We start from the raw sequence: 20214 nt of genomic DNA on the forward strand, positions 1-20214 counted from the left end.
CCCCGGGCTGAGAACAGCGGTATATAAGCAAAGTAAATAAATAAATAAATAAACAACAGCATAACAAATACAACCATAAATAAACTCATAAAGCAAAGCAATAAACATTAAAACAATAACAATAAGCATTAGACAGTAACACCACGACGCATTTAAAAACTGAGGCCGGGCCAAATGTAATGAATAAAATTTAAAAAATGCTGGACATGACAGGTGAAAGGGATAGGTTTTTGGAGATAGGTACGGTGTGCAGACAATCTTAAATCTTAATCTTAATTTTTCAACAGAAAGGAGGAAACCATGAAAATGAACAAGATCTGGCTACCAGTATTAAAAAGTTCTAAAATTGCAACAGCAAAAACAGCAGAGAGGAAACAGGCAGGGATATCTAATTACCTTTCAAGAAGAGTTTGCTCCAGGCACAGTCAGCCCATTGTATGCTAATCAAGGTGGTCAGTTGAAATATTCACACCTAGCCCAACTGACAAAAGTCCTTTGTCCCACCCTGGTCATTCCACAGATATATAAACCCTTTTTCCTAGTTCCAACAGACCTCACTACCTCTGAGGATGCTTGCCATAGATGCAGGAGAAACGTCAGGAGAAATGCCTCTAGAACATGGCCATATAGCCCGAAAAAACCCACAAGAACTTAATCTTAAATCTCTAGTAAAGTGCATTTGGGATATGATGCTAAGAGTTTCCTATTCTGGGAAGGCACACTGGAACAGCCATGTCTTCAAGCTCTTCCTAAAGACTGCCAACGTTGGGGCTTGTCTGATGTCCTTGGGGAAAGAGTTCCAGAGTCGGGGGGCCACCACAGAGAAGACCCTGTCACTCGTCCCCCAACGCATTTGCGACGCAGGTGGGATCGTGAGCAGGGCCTCTCCAGATGATCGGAGAGATTGTGTGGGTTCATATAATTGATACCGAAATCTATGGATCCCCAAGTCCTATGATAGACAGTAGTGTTCAATTGGGAAATATGAAGCCTTGGAATCCATTGGAGTCTCATCTGCAGTTTTTAAAGGAGAGGCTGGATGGCCATCTGTCTGGAGTGCTTTGATTGTGTCTTCCTGCATGGCAGAAAAGGGTTTGACTGGATGGCCCTTGGAGTCTCTTCCAACTCTATATGATTCTATGAAGTCTGCCTGTTCTTAATCTCAAGTAGATTAAAATTCTCATTGGTTGAAGCACAGAGTTGCCGAACTCTTGTAACAGGAATCTTTACTCTCATAAGAGTTTATAGCAGGGGTCCTCAAACTTTTTAAACAGAGGGCCAGGTCACAGTTCCTCAAACTGTTGGAGGGCCGGATTATAATTAGAAAAAAATAATAATTTGAATTCCTATGCACACTGCACATATCTTATTTGTAGTGCAAATACAATTAAAAACAATACAATAATTAAAATGAAGAACAATTTTAACAAATATAAACTTATTAGTACTTAAACGGGAAGTGTGGGCCTGCTTTTGGCTGGTAAGATAGGATTGTTGTCGTTGTTGTGTGCTTTCAAGTCGTTTCTGTCTTAAGTTGACCCTGAGCGAGGGCCGGGTAAATGACCTTGGAGGGCCAAATCTGGCCCCGGGGCCTTAGTTTGAGGACCCTTGGTTTATAGGGGTTTTTTTGGGAGGAAAAAAGCTGTTAATGGTGTATACATTTTGGAGGACATGCAGTATATGTTTGTGTTTCCATGTAACTTATGTGTGTGTGATATATTTGTGTGTGTGTTCATGGTGCAACCCCATGAATTTCTTAGGGTTTTCTTAGGAAGTACTCAAAGGTAATTCTTCTAGTTCTTTCCTCTGAAATTTAGTGACATATTTTGTGTAGAGCAAGAGAAAGACAGAAAGAGAGAGAATACACACTCACACACAGAGCTGCCCTGAGTCCCTTCGGGGAGAGAGGTGCAGGTTAGAAATATATTATTATTATTATTATTATTATTATTATTATTATTATTTTACTGACACAAAAACACAGTGTGTCACAGCAAACGAGATCTATATGCTGGATTTCGTATCACAAAATCACAAGGTGAACACTTCCCAAGCATCTAGGACTGCGTGATGTATGTATGTTATTATTATTTGAAACACAACAAGATGAGTCCACAGCAGACACTCTGTTGGCTGTTGAATTGGATCACATGTCAGACACTTCCCAAGTGTCTAAAGACTATGTGATGTATTGGCGAATAATGCATGCAGATCCCAGTAAGGTGGCCTTCTGCAGCTGGCAGATGGTAATTTTGTCAGCACCGATTGTGTTTAAGTGCAGGCCAAGGTCTTTAGGCACTGCACCCTGTGTGCCGATCACCACTGGGACCACCTTTACTGGTTTGTGCCAGAGTCTTTGCAGTTCGATTTTTAAATTCTCATATCGTGTTTGCTTTTCCAGTTGTTTTTCTTCAATCCTGCTGTTGCCTGGGATTGTGACATCGATGATCCATACTTTGTTTTTCAACACGATCGTGAGGTCAGGAGTATTGTGCTCCAAAACTCTGTCTGTCTGAATTTGGAAGTCCCAGAGTAGTTTGATGTGTTCATTTTCAGGCTTGTGATCCTACCAATTCTTTGTCACAGGCAGATGGTATTTGTGGCACAAGCTCCAATTAATCATCTGAGCAACAGTGTTGTGCCTCTGCTTGTAGTCTGTCTGCGTGACCTTCTTGCAGCAGTTGAGGATGGGATCTATTGTTTCATCTGCTTCCTTGCAGAGTCTACATTTGGGATCTGTTGCTGACTTTTCAATTCTGGCTCTGATGGCATTGGTTCTAATGGCTTGTCCTTGGGCTGCCAGAATCAGGCCCTCCGTCTCTTTTTCCAAAGTTCCATTTGTGAGCCAGAGCCATGTTTTTTCTTTGTCAATTAGGCTCTCAATTTTTTCCAGGCACTGTCCATGGAGAGCCTTCTTTCGCCAGTTTTCTCTTTGCTCTGGATTGTGTTTTTAGGGTATTCACTCTTTGTCTTTTGCACTTGAAGCAGTTTACTAGTATTGACTTCCCTCAATGTTGGTTCTTGACTGTCTTTCACATAATCTGCCAGTGCATGTTGTTGTTGTTGTTGTGGTTAGAAACACAACAAGATTAGTACACAGCAAACAAGATCACTATGCTGCGGTTGTATTGGATGACACGTCGGACACTTCCTAAGTGTCTAAGACTGTGTGATGTATCGGTGAATAATGTGTGCAGATCCCGGTAATTATATATTAGTATTATTAAAAGAGTATTAGTAAAATTATAGTTATATTATTATTATTTGAAAGACAACAAGAGAGAGTCCACAACAGACACTCTGCTGACTGTTGAATTGGATCACACATCGGACACTTCCCAAGTGTCTAGGACTGTGTGATGTATCGGGAAATAATGCATGCAGATCCAAGTAGGGTGGCCTTTTGCAGCTGAAAAATAGTAATTTTGTCAGCGCCGATTGTGTTTAAGTGTAGGTCAAGGCCTTTAGGCACTGCACACAGTGTGCCGATCACCACCGGGACTACCTTTACTGGCTTGTGTCAGTCTTTGCAGCTCAATCTATTTGTTTTATCTTTATTATTATTATTGTTGTTGTTATTATTGCCTAATTCTCTTCCCCTGTCTATACATATTTTGTCTTATAGCATCTCCCAATCCCCAAACCTGCCTGTCGGTTAACCGAGAGTCTTCTGTATATATGAGTGTGTGGGTATGTTTGTATATATGATATATGTGTGCATCTCTCTCTCTTTATCAGTGCATGTGCCTAGATTGGAAGGAGGCAGGCAGACCCCACTCCCCTCCCTCCCTCCGTCACAGTGACGTCATTGGGTCTGCTCTCTGTCCTCTGCCCCTCCCTCCTGGAGAAAAGGACCCTTCCCTGTTTCCAGCCTCTGCTTGGGGGATCCTCTGCTTGGCCGACCAGGGCCGGGATGCTGGGAGGCTTCCAGGCTTGGCCCCCCGAGGGGAGGAGGAGAGCATGACCCGCCGAGATCGGCTCATGAAAGGCAGACCCCAGAGGCAGCCCGAGGCCAGGGGTGGAAAGGGGCCCGGTGAGTGATTGCAGAGAGAGATCGAGGATGGATGATGATGGAAGAAGGGGCAGAAGGCCCAGCTGGGTTGCACAGATGCTGCAATCCTGTGCAATTGTGGGATGCAATGTGGGAAGGAGGGGAGATGCAGTTTGGATTGGGGGGTTAATGATTTGGATTCCTGGTTTGTATGGAAGGAGGGGAGGGGCAAGGCATTTTCCCTCTCTGTCTGGATCTCCAAATAATACAGTTTGAGTTTTTGCAAGTTTTTCGAGCTCTATGTCCACGTTCCAGAAGCATTCCCTCCTGACGTTTTTCGTCTGCATCTATGGCAGGCATCCTCAGAGGTTGTGAGGTCTGTTGGAAACAAGGAAAATGGGGTTAATATATCTGTGGAGGGTCCAGGATGGGAGAAAGAACTCATGTCTGTTGGAGATAGGTGTGAATGTAGCAGTTGGCCACTTTGATTAGCATTTGACAGCCTAGCAGTTTTCAAGGTCTGGCTTCTTACTGCCTGGGGAAATCCTTTGTTGAGAGGTGATTAGCTGTTCTTGTCTGTAATTCTCCTGTTTTTGAGTGTTCTTTATTTACTGTTATGATTTTAGAGGTTTTTTTTAATACTGGTAGCCAGATTGATCTGCATGATATGGTCAGTATAGACCAGGCATAGGCAAACTTGGGCCCTCCAGGTGTTTTGGACTTCAACTCCCACAACTCCTACCGGCTGTTAGGAATTGTGGGAGTTGAAGTCCAAAACACCTGGAGGGCCCAAGTTTCCCCATGTCTGGTATAGACCCAGGTACACTGCCATATAATACAGTTTAATGCATCCAGCTGGATTTTAGGCTGGATCCAAACATCCCTACATCCCAGGATCTGATTCCTGGTTATCCTGAAGACTCATATAAGCAGATAATATGGATCATTTCCTGGGATATAAGGAATTACAGATCCAGCCATAGAATCATATTATTATTATTTGAAATACAACAAGATTAGTCCACAGCAGACACTCTGCTGGCTATTGTATTGGATCACATGTCGGACACTTCCCAAGTGTCTAGGACTGTGTGATGTATCGGCAAATAATGCGTGCAGATCCCAGTAAGGTGGCCTTTTGCAGCTGGAAGATGGTAATTTTGTCAGCGCTGGTTGTGTTTAAGTGCAGGCCAGGGTCTTTATGCACTGCACCCACTGTGCCGATCACCACTGGGATCACTTTGACTGGCTTGTGCCAGAGTCTGGATTTTTATTATTTTTATTTTTTATTATTAGAGTTATTATTATTATTATTATTATTATTATTATTGCTATTATTACTATTACTTTTATTGTTACCCAGTTTTCTCTCTCCCGAATGGGACTAAAAGCGGCTTAACATAAAAGCATTAGCATACAGTTTAAAATACACCAATATGCAAAACACTAAACATCATAGAGTTGGAAGAGAGGATACTGGATATGTTCAGCCTGGAGAAATTTAAATGCCCCCAAGGAACTCTGTTGACTCTGGGAAATTGACACTTCTGTTTTTATGTTCTATGTTGGTTTTATGTCTGATATAATAGGTTGTTTACATTTTATTCTCATTTGCTAAGTTATAATTTGTTTTTATATATTGTGGTGTTTAGTTTTTGTTATTATGTGTCTATTAGTCATTATGTTCAGACATTGAATGTCAGCCTTTTTTGTGATTGGAATCTGTCCTGAGTCCCTTTAGGAGGATAGGGCAGAATATAAATTATTATGATTATGATTATTATTATTATTTTACTGACACAAAAACACAGTATGTCACAGCAAATGAGATCACTATGCTGGATTTCGTATTGCAAAATAACAAGTTGAACACTTCCCAAGCGTCTAGGACTGTGATGTATTATTATTATTATTATTATTATTAATTTTATATGGGAATGTTGAGCAGAGACATGTCTAAAGATGTGAAAGGATGTCATTATTATTATTATTATTATTATTATTATTATTATTATTATTATATAAGGGAAGGTTGAGCAGAGACATGTCTAAAGATGTGAAAGGATATTATAAGGAAGAGGGACCTGATATGTTTTCTCCTGCCCTGGAGACTAGGCTTGGGAGCAGTGGGTTCAAATGACAGGAAAGGAGATTCCACTTGAACATGAGGAAGAACTTCCTGACCGTATGAGCTGTTCAGCAGTGGAACTCCCTGCCTCGGAGTGTGGTGGAAGCTCCTTCCTAGGAAGCTTTAAAACAGGCAGGATGGCCATCTGTTGGGGCTGCATTGATTGTGTTTTTCCTGAATGGCAGGAGGTTGGACTAGATGGCCTATGTGGTCTTTTCCAACTCTATGATTTTACATGGGTTATGCAGGAAAAGCACAATCAAGGCATCCCTATCCAGCTACTGACCAAAAAGGTCGGTGGTTCGAATTCAGGGAGTGGGTTGAGCTTCCATCTGTCAGTTTCAGCTTCTCATGCGGGGACATGAAAGAAGCCTTCCACAGGATGGTAAACATCCGGGCATCCCTTGGGCAACGTCCCTGCAGATGGCCAATTCTCTCACACCAGAAGTGACTTGCAATAGGGTTTGCTATTATCCATGATTCCTAAGTTCAGAAACATATCCCCTTCTCTTTACTTTTAAAATGATTTAAGAGGAATACAATGAGCTACATAAAGTTTGCTTATGCCCCCAGGAAAAAATGGGGTGAAAATTAGAAAAATCTGAGTGAAAATTAGAAAAAAAAACACAACAACCTGGAAATTATTCTTATGTATATGTTTTACGATTGCATAACAACAACAACAAAAAAACCCACATGTTGGCATTTCCTTTTCTAAAAGACTCTTAAAGATACAAGAGTCCTCTCCTTTTTTTCAATCTAGCAACTCTACAGAACAATTAGCTTTTCTCAGTGTGATTTTGCAGGTGGAGTATTCACATAAAATCTGGGCCCTGTCTTTCTTACCCTGTTTTCCCAAAAATAAGACATCCCCTGAAAATAAGACCTAGTAGAGGTTTTGCTGAATCTATATAAATAGAAATGTAATGTTTGTTTGTGGGATTAACATAACTCAAAACCACTGGACGAATTGACACCAAATTTGGACACAATACACCTATCAGGCCAACGAGTGCCCATCACTCAGAAAAACACTTAAAAACACAGTGGAAGGGACTTAAAAACCCCAAAAAGCAAAAAGACGTTACAGCGCATGCGCAAAAACGACTCCCTGGGCAAACAAAACACACAATAGCATATCCTCATTCTCTTCTGGACTACAGCTCCCAGCATCCCCTAGACCAGGCCCTTTAGGAGAGGGGGATGATCCAAATGTACTGCTTCCAAGATGCAAGCTTTCTTCTCCTTGGATTTCCTTGAGACCATCCTAATCCTTGCATATTTCCAATTTCCTATTCTTGGACTGCAACTCCCAGCAATCCTCCAGACAGATAGATTAGATAGAGATAGGCAGGTAGGTAGGTAGATAGATGGATCAGGAGGACTGCTGGGAGTTGCAGTCCAAGAATAGGTAGAGAAGGAAGAAAGGAGAGAAAGAGGAAGGGAAAGAAAAGGTTTGTGTGTGAAGGGGAATGGAAGGGAAGAAGGAGAGAAGGAAGGAAGGAGAGAAAGAAGGAAAGAGGGAGGGAAGGAAGTAGAGAAAGAAAGAAGAGAAAGAGGAAGGGAAGGTTAGCCACAGCAACACGTGGCGGGGACAGCTAGTCTATATAAATATGTAATATTCGTTTGTGGGATTAACATAACTCAAAAACCACTGGACGAATTGACACCAAATTTAGACACAACACACCTATCAGGCCAATGATTGAGCATCACTCATAAAAGCACTGGAAAACACAGTGGAAGGGACATAAAAAGCCAAAAAACAAAAAATACATTACAATGCATGCACAAAACCACATATATAAACAAACACACAGATACACACAGATACACACACACATACATACATACATATATATATACATACATACATACATACATACATATACACATATATACACACACAAAACACATGTACACAGACTGGGCCACAGCAACATGTCGCAGGGGACGGCTAGTTGCTAAATATAAGGCTTCCCCTGAAAGTAAGTCCTAGCGAAGTTTTTGAGCTCCCCCTGGTGGCTGGAAGCTGCAATACCATCTCTGCTGTGCAAGTGTTCCAGGAACTGCTGTGGGAGATCATTACAGTCTCCAGACAATGTGTGGGAGCCAGTTACTATATAGACCTTATTTTTTGTGTCCTTGTATGTGAGTCAGGCTACCAGTGTGTCACTTTGATTCTTTAGGAGGTGTCTGCTTTTCTGGTTTGTAATGACAACTACTATACAGTATATAATAAATGTTTTACATCTCCTGAAAATAAGACCTAGTGCATCTTTGGGAGTAAAAATTAATATAAGACACTGTCTTATTTTTGGGGAATCAGGGTAACTGACATATGATGCAGATCTCTTTCCTTTTCCACTTTTGCACAGGTTACGTTCTCACCCGCCCAACCCTCGTCCTGATGCTGGAAAGAGGGGAACAGCCCTGCATGAGCAACACCAAGAATGGAGTGGTCAACCACCCTCTGAGTAGCAGCATTGTGGGTAAGAAAGGACTGGGATGTTCTTGACTCAGGGCCCATTCACACTATTTGTTTATTTACCTCATTTATATCCTGCTTTTCTTACCCCGAAGGGGACTCAGGGCAGCTTACAACAAAGGGCACATTTTGATGCCTTGATACATATAAAAATAAAACAACATATTATTTGAAATCACATAGTTAAAAACATATCAATGTTTAATTGTAATAAGTAATAAAAATTACTTTAAATCTGCCTATATATGCAGGTTTTATACACATTTTACCAATATATGCCAATTCTATGCAAATTGCCCACATATGCTGATTTTATGGCAATATCACCAACATACGCAAATCCACAACATATGCGAATTCCATGCATTGGGGCATTTTATGCAAATTTTGCCCATATATGCAGATTTTATACAAATTTTTACCAATGTATGTTGATTCTAAGTTTTGCTCACAGATGCCGATTTTATGCAAATAGCCAATATACGCAAATCCACAATGTATGCAAATGCCATGCACTTGGGCATTTTATGTAAATGTTATGCCAATTTTGCCAAGATAGACAAATCCACATCGTATGCAGTTTCTATAAACTTGGGCATTTAATGCAAATTTTGCCATATATATATGTGTGTGTGTGTGTGTGTGTGTGCAATATTTATGTAAATTTTGTCCATGTATGCATTTTATACAAATGTTACCAGTATATGCAGATTTTATACAAATTGCATCCATATATGAAGATTGTGTGCACTACAGAATTGCAGAATAAAAATAAAACAACATATTTTAAATGTATGCAAATTCCATGCATTGGGACATTTTATGCCAATTTTGCCCACAGATGCTGATTTTATGCAAACTTAAACCAATATACGCAAATCCGCATGTATGCAAGTTCCACGCACTTGGGCATTTTATGCAAATGTTATGCCAATTTTGCCAATAGAGACAAATCCGCATCGTATGCAGATTCCACGCACTAGTGCATTCTGTGCAAATTTATTTATTTATTTACCGTATTTATATATAGCTTTTCTCAGCCTGAAGGCAACTCAAGGTGATTTCCATATATATGCCAATTTTATGCAAATTTTGCCTATATATGCATTTTATACAAATTTTACCTACATATTATTTATTTATTTATTTGACTTGTATACCGCTACTCCCAATTTGGCTTGGAGCGGTTTACAGCAGTAGATTAAAACAATACAATTAACTTTAAAATACAGATTGTGTGCAAATTTTTGTCCACAACAGAATTATAGGGCTATGATTGCACTTTATCTGCCATGTGTCCATCCTATGGGATCCTAGGATTAACAGTTGAGGTGCGGACCAAGGACCAAGAGGCAAAACAATGGTTCCCCCAGTTGCTGGCGCAGGTTTTTAAGCAAACAGTGGATTTGTCAGATTTTTTCTTCTTCTTCCAGATGCACAAACCCTGAAGGAGAACGCCAAGTCACCTTCCCCAACGGCCCTGTCATCTCCGCCCACCACGGAGTCCCCCAAGCCGCCCCGTCCCCGCCGTCCACGGCCGCCTGCAGTGCTGCCCTCCGACCGGCCCTACCAGTGCAAGGACTGTGGCAAGCGCTTTGTGTACCGCTCCAAGCTGGCAACGCACCAATGGACCCACTGTGCCGAGCGCCCTTACAAATGCCCCGACTGCCCCAAGAGCTTCAGCTACCCCTCCAAGTTGGCCGCCCATCGCCGCACGCACACCGGTGAGCGCCCCTACCCCTGCACTCTCTGCCCCAAGCGCTTCGGACACCGCTCCAAGCTGGCCGCCCACCAGTGGATCCATACGCCCGAGCGACCCTACAAATGTGCTGACTGCCCCAAGAGCTTCTGCTACCCTTCCAAGTTGGCGGCCCACCGCCGCACGCACACGGGCCAGCGACCCTACCCTTGCAACCGCTGCGGGAAGAGTTTTTGCTACCCCTCCAAGCTGGCGGCCCACCAGCAGATCCATGCAGCAGCTGCGGCGGGGCGGCCTTACCCCTGTATGCGCTGCAGCAAGAGTTTCCGTCAGCTCCGGAACCTCACACTCCACCAGCGAGTGCATGAGGATGGGGAAACGGAGGGTGACTTATCCCAAAACAAGGGTCTCAGCAATGGTGAGAGGCCTTAGAGCAAAGCTCTCAAGAACCTGGACAACTTAAAGGCAAGAGGAGGAAAATGGATTATTTGGACACAACGGCGAATGTGCTGGCATCATTGTAAATAGCGGGATATATCAAGGGAGGGATTTGGGGGTTATACAAAACTGCCCTTTGGCATCCCAGTTCATGCTGTTTATGGTCTTACCACTGCTTCTCCAACTCACTTTGCCTTTTAAATTTGGAGACCCTGCCCAGTTCCCAAAGGCCAAGCTGTGTATACCATGCTGAAAAACAAACCACACTGTATGTTAAGTGAACATCACGTATGTCCTGAGAAGTGGCATATTTTTCAACCTGGACAGTTATGCAAACATGTACATCTGTGTGCTTACCTCAAGTCTGCTGTCTGGTTGTTATGCATACATTTGTAAGGAGGCACGCATTTCTTCGCACATTGTGCCCATACACAAAGCCCTGCCCCCCAAAAAATAACCTTTCAGAAAGAAACTTGTGCACATTTGCAAAAAATTGAAGCCATATGCACAATCTATTCACAGCACTGCAAGCAAACATTGTATTTGATTTGAGCAGAGGCAAAATATCCACCACTGGTCAGATGATGTATATTTTTGATGCTCAGTTGGCTCATGGTTGCGTTGGAATGTAGAATGCGACATCCTCAGAATCTAAGGTTTCATAAACACATGGAAGAAAAGCAGAGAAGACTGGAAATATCCCATAGATGTGATGTAGAAAAGAGTCTCAGGATGTTGAAAAGAGATGCGGTATTCTGGGATAAGAGCTTTTGGGAAAAAAATACTTTTTGGATACTATACATGCTGGATTGTTGTAGGTTTTTTCAGGCTGTATGGCCATGTTCTAGAAGCATTCTCTCCTGACGTTTCACCTGCATCCATGGCAGGCATCCTCAGAGGTGAGACTTCACAACCTCTGAGGATGCCTGCTATAGATGCAGGCGAAACGTCAGGAGAGAATGCTTCTAGAACATGGCCATACAGCCCAGAAAACCTACAACAACCCAGTGATTCCTGCCATGAAAGCCTTCAACAATACACTAGACATGCTATCTGAATATTCTGGGAGCTATACTCCCAAAAATAATTTTTTCCAGTGCATGTGAGCCTGGGAATATTCTTAAGGTCATGCTGTTGCAAGGGAAAGAGACAACACATTGGCAACAAGGATAATAAATTTGTACATATGGGAAACAGTGCTTACAGTCTAGAATTCCTTCAGGCTGATTTTAAAGCTATAAGTATTATTTTGTATTTGTGAAAGTTTATTTTGCTTACTATAATTTTTTTTTAAATAAACAATATTGTATTTACTGGGTTGTTGTGAGTTTTCCAGGCTGTATGGCCATGTTCCAGAAAGATTATCTCCTGACATTTCGCCTGCATCTATGGCAGGCATCCTCAGAGGTTGTGGACCTCACAACCTCTGAGGGTACCTGCCATATATGTGGGCGAAATGTCAGGAGAGAATGCTTCTGGAACAAGACCATACAGCCTGGAAAACTTACAACAACCCAGTGATTCCGGCCATGAAAGCCTTTGACAAAATATTGTATTTAATTTGATAAAAGTTATACACACATTGTCGAAGGCTTTCATGGCCGGAATCACTGGGTTGTTGTAGGTTTTTTTCAGGTTATATGGCCATGTTCTAGAGGCATTCTCTTTTGACGTTTCGCCTGCATCTATGGCAATCATCCTCAGAGGATGTTTGCCATAGATGCAGGCAAAATGTCAGGAGAGAATGCCTCTAGAACATGGCCATATAGCCCGAAAAAACCTACAACCCAGTTACACACACACACACACACACACATATATGTATATAAGTTATACATATAATTCGATATAAGTTAGACATATAATTGATTTTGCTGACTGCAACTTGTCTCTCATTACAATTAGTGTTACCAGTGTGTTGTTGTCTTTTCTTTGAACTGTTCCCGAGGAAGGTCATATTTTAGACCAAAATACATTGGGCAATCCTCAATAATATTATAAACCTCTTTTTAACATTATAAGACTTTGTCTCTTTTGTACATCACATTTACAAACTTGCGGACTGGGTTGCACATCAATTGCATTTAGCTGGTATCTTGTGTCTCTTTGTGGGAATTTTGTTACATGTTCATATGTAAACATAGGTTTGTGGGCATTAGAACTGCACAGTTGTGTAATGGCCATATTCTCATAAAGATCTGATGTTACATTACTGTGTAGCACTACCGACAAAATGGCCAATGTCCATCACTGCAGATCGGTTCTGTTGCACATCAGGTGCTCTTGCTGGTATTCTGTTATTCATCTTCGCAATTTAGGGGTTTCTTAGCATTTTTGCACATATCTGGGTGCCCATAAAGTTCCACAACATAGTCAGTTGTATATGATTCTGGCTATTTCCAAATGGAGTTCATTCAGCCTTCCTGAGGACATGGGTGCTTTTTTATTAGCACATATGTCGCACAAATGTCTGAAAATGTGCTTGTGATATCCAGCTACTTCACCACACTAGAGAATGGATCTCTTCCGATTTCTTCCTCCTGCAGAATTCTGGGGTTTGTAGTTTAGTGAGGCTGTTAAAGGCTCCTCCCTAAATTACAAACCCCAGAATTCTGCAGAAGGCAGAAACTGCATTTAAAGTGGATTCATTCTCTAGTGTTATGAGATCCCAAGTTACACCAGGGCGAGGAATACCAGAAAGTGGCAGTTGAGTATATTTGTGTTGGGTGTTGCTGTAGTTCCTTCCCATTACGCAATTGTAGGATATTTTTACAAATTCATACGTTGCCTAGAAGCTGCCAAAAGAGTTTCCCTGTTAAGTATTACTAGGATATTTTTGCAAATTCACGTGTGGTGCAAAGGCTGCTAAATTATTTCCTTTTCTTGGCATGAGCATCGCAAACGGAACTGCTGGCCAACTAGAGACGTGAAAACTAATGACATCTATTTTTATTGTACTATGGCTTGGACACATACATCCACATTGTACAGGGAAAGTTGATTTAAGTAGTCAGATTTCGCTTTCTACTTGAATCTTGTTTTTCATGATTTGGTATATACAGCTTAATAGCCTGCTCCTTTTTATTCCTGCTGTGTAGCAGTTACACAGCACATTAACAGCCAGTTTCTCCTCCTCTTTGGACTTCGTACTCTTGGTTTAAATTTTGGATTTTTCTCCTCCTCTGTTGTTCCTTCTCCGGTCTTCTATTCTCTGTCCAGTCTTCCATCATAATTCCTGGACTAATTATAAACATACGAACTCCCACGTTCCTTCTAAAACTTGCCAAACTGTCTTCCTTACAACCCATTGTAGATTTTACCCTCCAAGTATCCGGGCAGGCAGTTGTTGTGAATGAAGAGGAGCGAATTGGTCCATGGTATGTAGTTGATGACTTTAAAAAAGTGAGACTCCACAGTAAGCCTCGATTTTTTTTTTGTGTTTTATTTTTCTTGGAATGTTAATAAAATATAAAAAAGCAATTTTAAAGATGACATTGGAGCATGTTTTTTTTTTTTAAAAAAAAAACTTTTTTTTATGGTGTTGGTAAGGGAGGCAATGTATCTCTTGGAAGACAGGAAGTCTTCTAATGAGAGAAATGGGGAATTGCTGGCACTCTCCAAAAAACACAAGAGAGAATGGCTAATACAGTGTTTCTCAACCTGGGTGTGGGAACCCCTGGGTGGGGGTCACAAGGGGAATGTCAGAGGGGGGTCACCAAAAACACCTATTTCTGGTAGTCTTAAGAATCCCTTTGGCAGAGAAGGCTGAAGATCTCTCCACCTATCCATCTCTTCCTTTTTGGTGTTGGTGAACTACAACTCCCAGAATTCAAAAACAGCCCCTCCCCCCCAATCCCACCATTATTCAATGTTGGCCATGAAGGTAGTGTGCCAAATTTGGTGCAGATCCATTGTGGGTTGGGTTCAGAGTGCTCTCCGATTGTAGATGAACTATAAATCCCAGCAAATACAACTCCCAAATGATAAGTTCCCAAATGATAAGATCTGGTGGAGTTTCCCAAAACTCCACCAGTGTTCACATTTGGACATACTGACAATCTGTGCCAAGTTTTGTCCAGATTCATCATTGTTTGAGTCAGAGCCCCTCCCCCAGCACCAACGGCCGCTCTGGGGCCAGACTAAAGGGGAGCTGGGAAGACAATTCCATCTTGTCTCCTGTGACATCAGATTCCCTCCCCCAGCAACAATATAATGTTATATAATACTAATATTATGAATGATGTCCCAGTACTATGCTAATAATGTAGTATGTTGTATGTGCATATGACTTGTAAGCTGCTCTGAGTCCCCTTCAGGGTGAGAAGGGTGGCATATAAATGCCATATATAAATAAAAAAATAATAGTAAATAATAAATAATAATTACACATTGAGCCCAGTGAGCAGTAGCAAACAAATGCAAGTTGAATATCCCTTATCCGAAATACTTTTTGTCATTATCACTTTGAGATTGCAGTTCCCTATTTGTTCATTTTTGCAGCAGAAGCGGGTGCTCTCTTTGTTGCCTTGTGTTTCATATGCAACCCAAACAGTGAACTAATACAATGTGAGGCTAGAGAGAGATGTGAGGATCTATGAAACGCCAAAAGGCACAGATACCTGCCATTTCAGAGATAACTGGATAAGGGATAGTCAACCTGCATTCCAATTTCCTCTAAATAAAATAATAGATATTGCTGCAAACATTATATTCAATGATCAGGAAACAAAAGAGCACACAAAGCCTTGTGTTTTGTTTTATTTATTTATTTATTTAAAAAAAACACAACAAACCCTATTGCTGGGGTTTGGGAAAGGAAGAGACATGGATACATCCCCGAAGGTATTTTTGTCACCACTTCTGAAGCGCTGGATGCTAACAATGATAACTTGTAGAAAACCAAAGCCCTTGGGTCATGGAGCACAAGAGTTGCAATACAAACCTGGTTTAAACTGCTGCGCCATGGCTCCCTGTCCCTCCAAATGGTAACTACTTCCCCTGTTGAGAAGTTTGACCTGTTGGACACTTTCCACGTAGGAATATACTCCATTAGTAGCACCTAGGCAGGGAGGGAGGTGCAATAAAGCACCTGAAGTGAAACATTTCCGTGTTGAAGAATGCTAATGCTTGAGAAACTTGATTTTTCACGCCAAAGAGGCCATCATCTGATTGAAGCTGGGAGTCCTCTGCTTTATATCTTACTGCTAACAGCAGGAATTAAAAAAATTCTTCAGTTTTCCCCTCACTGGTTTGATTTGTTCAACAATTTTAGACCTGAAGGATACAGGTTGGAAGCATTTCTGGACAGTCCTCCCATCAACATTAAGGATGGGGAGAGAAATCTCAAAGTTGCAATATGGCACCTTAAAGCAACCTTCTGAAGGGATGGGATGGAGACGACACTATAGATCAGGCATGGGCAAACTTTGGTCCTCCAGGTGTTCTGGGCTTCAACTCCCACAATTCCTAACAGCCTACCGGCTGTTAGGAATTGTGGGAGTTGAAGTCCAAAACACCTGGAGGACCAAAGTTTGCCCATGCCTGCTATAGATGCTACTGCTAGGAGCAAGAGTCGCCTCCCTAGGAAAGCTGTGATATACACTTTCAGTATCTTTACAAAACTGCAAAGCTCCCCTGAATCATCTGTTCTTTTACTGCGTTCGGTACATGAAAACAGGAGAAAACTTTTGGACATGATGCCCAATACTGAGAGCAACAACCAGGGCAAGAATAAGCTGTAAAAACGAGGTAGATTATTCAAAGCCTCAGTCCAGTTCGCAGCCGGTAGGAAGAAGGAGCACGAACTTGGACAAGCAGGGAAGGAGGCTGTAGCACCTATACAAGTATTTTTAGGGAGACAGAGATTTAGTTTTTACTGGTTTGCTTTAGTGAAGTCTAGAGAGACGCATGTCAAACAGAGGTCCCTTCCACACAGCCCTCTATCCCAGAATATCAAGGCAGAAAATCTCACAATATCTGAGTGTGGACTCAGTTCTCGTTCGTGGTGTCTGTTGAAATAAGCACATGTGATATTTGATGCACCTGTGCAGCAATCATTGGAAACTCTGACAAGCTGAGAAGGCTTGTGGCTGCCTTCCCCGCCCCTCTTCCCCATGAGGCAATATAAGCCACATGAGGGGCTGAAGGTGTAGTTCCTTTTTTTCCAGCCGCCTAAGCAGCAGCATTTGGGAACCTCTCTGACTGATTTTTACCTACGACTTGGATTGTTTCTTGACTATCCTCTCCAACCTTGACTTGGACTGGCTATTCGATTCTCCTACTCTCTGGCGCCCTGACTTGGTCTGTATATTATGGCTATGTTTAAAAAGTGTGTTTCTTGTGGGGGAGTGCTCCCTGCTACAGATGCTCATGCTATGTGTTTGCTTTGTTTGGGAGAATCCCACTCTGTGCAGACCTGCTCTGCCTGTAAGGCTTTTATGCCTCAGGCACGGAAGTCCAGAGAGCAGCAGCTTCAGGCTGCGCTATGTGAACAGGCTCTCCTCCCTTCTACTTCGGATGGAAGGCGAGCGGCTTCGGAGCCTCCTTAACTCCCCCTTGTGCAGCCGCAGCTACTTACCTCCAAGAGGAAGAGTGTGCCTGCACGGAGTTCTTCGCCACTGAAAGCAGGGGGAAAGAAGAAGCAAAAGACGCGTGGCGTCTCTGCCTTCCAGCGCCCTTCTTCGCCTGGCCGGCACTCTGTTTCGGCAGCGCCACAGGCTCCTTCCCTGGAGCAGGCCTTGCCGGCGTCCTCCTCCTCCGGCCCGTCTCCGGCTTCCTTGCAGAACCACATGGCGCAGGCGCAGGAGGCACTTCCGGTGTCAGCCAGAAGTGCGGGCGGGGCTTCTCCTCCTCCTCCGGAGTTAACGCCTCAGCCCAGCAGCCATGTGCAGCCCTCTGTGGGCTTGCAGGCTCCAACAGGGCACCGGCCATTTGCCCATTCAAGCCCCTCGCCCAGTCCTGAGCGGGCGCTCCCTCTTCCAGCCACTGTGCTGGTGCAGAGGTCGAGCCGGGCGCAACGGTCTCCTTCGCTGGCCTCCCGCAGCTCCTGGCGTTCCAGAAGTCCTTCTCCAGGTCAGCGTTCTTGGGCCTCTCGAGGCCGGAGCCCAGGGCCATGTGGCCATTATGCCATCGGAGGATGCTTCTGCTTTCTTGGCCCATATGATACGTCTGTCTAAGGCCTTGAATTTGACTCCAAAGGAGCAGCAGCCAGTTGAGGATCCGATGTTTCCTCCTGATGAGCAAATTAGACAGCCTTTGGCGCCTACCTCTTTGCCAGCCCTTCCCTATTTGCTCCAACTTACTAAAAACCCTGATCAGGCTCCGTTAGCGATGCCAGCGGTTTCTAGAGCATGGGACGCACGCTACCGCATTGATCTTATATCTGCGGACTGGGTGGCACGACCCCCCAAACCCAACACGGTGGTGGTGAAGGTAGCAAAATGTAAGCAGTCCCATAAGACGCAGCCCACTCCTCCAGACAAGGAGGGTAGAAAGCTGGAGGACATGGGGAAGAAGGCCCACGCCAATGCCAGCCTCACGGCTCGAATGGCGCATTATGGAGCATATATGTCCTCCTACAATACTTTTTTGTGGAATAAAATTGGGCCTTTTCTAGATCTCCTTCGACCTTCCCATCAGGCTGTGGCTAAGGCTTATCATCATGAGGCCCTGATTCTCACTCGTGCCCATAAGGATATGGCTCAACACTCTGCCGACACAGCAGGAAAGTTGTTCTCCCTTGCCACATCCATCAGACGACATGCATGGCTGCGTACCTCCACCCTGTCAGAGGAAGGATGAATATTGGCAGAAGACATGCCTGCTCATGATGACGGGTTGTTCAACCCTGGGACTGATACTAATCTGAAGGAGTCTCAGGAAGTGCTTCAGGCAGCCAATAAGTATGGCTTTACTCAGCCTTCATCTCGCTCTCGCTCCAGAGGCCAGCAGCCTTCTACCTCTTATTCCAGAAGGTCTTTTCCATCTTCTTCTTGCACTTCCAACCCACCAGGAGCTCCATGCTCCCCGAAACGACAGACGCAGTCTTCCACACGTCAACAGGGTAAGGGGAAGTTTCCGCCCAAGGGCAAGCGTCGTTTTTAGCGACGTCTCCCCTCTCCCTCCTCCTCCATCTTCCCTTCTTCACAGGGTGTCTTCACTTCCACTTTCTACTCAATCACCACTGCTTGTGCACTTCGGCACGCGTTTGGCCGGCTTTTACGAGGCATGGAGATCTATCACCACCGATAAGTGGGTGCTGGATGTGGTTCGCCACGGATACTCTATTGAGTTCAAGAGTACTCCACGCCTTGGTTTTGTTCAAACTACGCCGCCTTCGGATGTCCTTTTGGATGAGGTTCGCACCCTCCTCCAGAAAGGGGCAATTGTGTTTCCTTCTGCGTTTTTCTCCACCTATTTCCTAGTCCCTAAGAAGGATGGAGGCCAACAGCCTATTTTGGATCTGCGTGGTCTTAACCACTACATCCGACCACGCAAGTATCGTATGGTGACTCTCCAAACCATCTTGCCACTTCTTCCTCGAGGGGCGTGGTTCGCCACGATAGACCTCAAGGATGCTTACTTCCACATGGCCATCGCGCCACGCCACCACAAGTGCCTCTCCTTCAAGATAGGCGACAAGGCTTATTCTTTCCGGGTTCTTCCGTTCAGAATCTGTACTGCACCTTGGGTCTTCACCAAGGTCATGGCAGCGGTGGCGGCTCACTTACGGGTGAAGGGCGTTATGGTGTTTCCTTACATTGATAATTGGCTGGTCGTTGGGGCCTCTCGCTCGCAACTCCTCCAACATCTGGACTTCACCCTCTCTTTGCTTCAGAGTCTCGGCCTCGTGGTGAATGTGCAGAAGTCCCACCTCGAACCGACGCAAGACATCCGGTTCATCGGTGCACGTCTCAATTCCATCGAGCGCAAGGCGTATCTTCCGGAAGAGAGGTTTCACAACCTCCAAGCAGCTGTGCAGCGCATTTGTCACTCGTCTTCTGTGCAGGCCAAACATGTTCAGTCCACACTGGGGCATATGGCTTCCACAACTGCTGTAACACCATTTGCCCGCCTGCACTTTCGACCACTGCAAGCATGGTTCGAGTGTTCGACCCTCTCCGCCACAGCCAGCACCGCATGTTACATCCGCCGGACTCTGTCCGACACACCCTCCATTGGTGGACTCTCCGCGACAATGTCTGCGTGGGCATGCCATTTCGCCCTCCAGGGCCTTCAGCAGTCGTCACCACCGACCCCTCTCTTCAAAGCTGGGGAGCGCACTCCGGTACCCTCTCCATCCAAGGTCTGTGGACGTTGGCCGAGACCAAGTTCCATATCAACATCTTGGAGCTCACTGCTGTCCAGAAAGCGCTCTGAGCATTCGAGCACTCCCTTCGGGGCCGTGTGGTCCAGGTTCGCACGGACAACAAGACAGCCATCTGGTACCTCAACAAGCAAGGAGGGACACG

At 44.0% G+C, this 20214-nt stretch overlaps 1 protein-coding gene across 1 annotated transcript; it reads left to right on the forward strand.

Moving 5' to 3' along the window:
• Positions 1-3710: 3710 nt before the first annotated feature.
• On the forward strand, positions 3711-14236 carry LOC137094897 (zinc finger protein 575-like). Its single transcript, XM_067460840.1, has 3 exons — positions 3711-4033; positions 8498-8611; positions 10041-14236. The coding sequence occupies exons 1-3, from the start codon at positions 3712-3714 to the stop codon at positions 10736-10738; spliced, it is 1134 nt and encodes a 377-aa protein (XP_067316941.1). The 5' UTR covers position 3711; the 3' UTR covers positions 10739-14236.
• Positions 14237-20214: the final 5978 nt, after the last annotated feature.

Source organism: Anolis sagrei, chromosome X, assembly GCF_037176765.1.
Source record: "Anolis sagrei isolate rAnoSag1 chromosome X, rAnoSag1.mat, whole genome shotgun sequence".
Classification (NCBI taxonomy): domain Eukaryota; kingdom Metazoa; phylum Chordata; class Lepidosauria; order Squamata; family Dactyloidae; genus Anolis; species Anolis sagrei.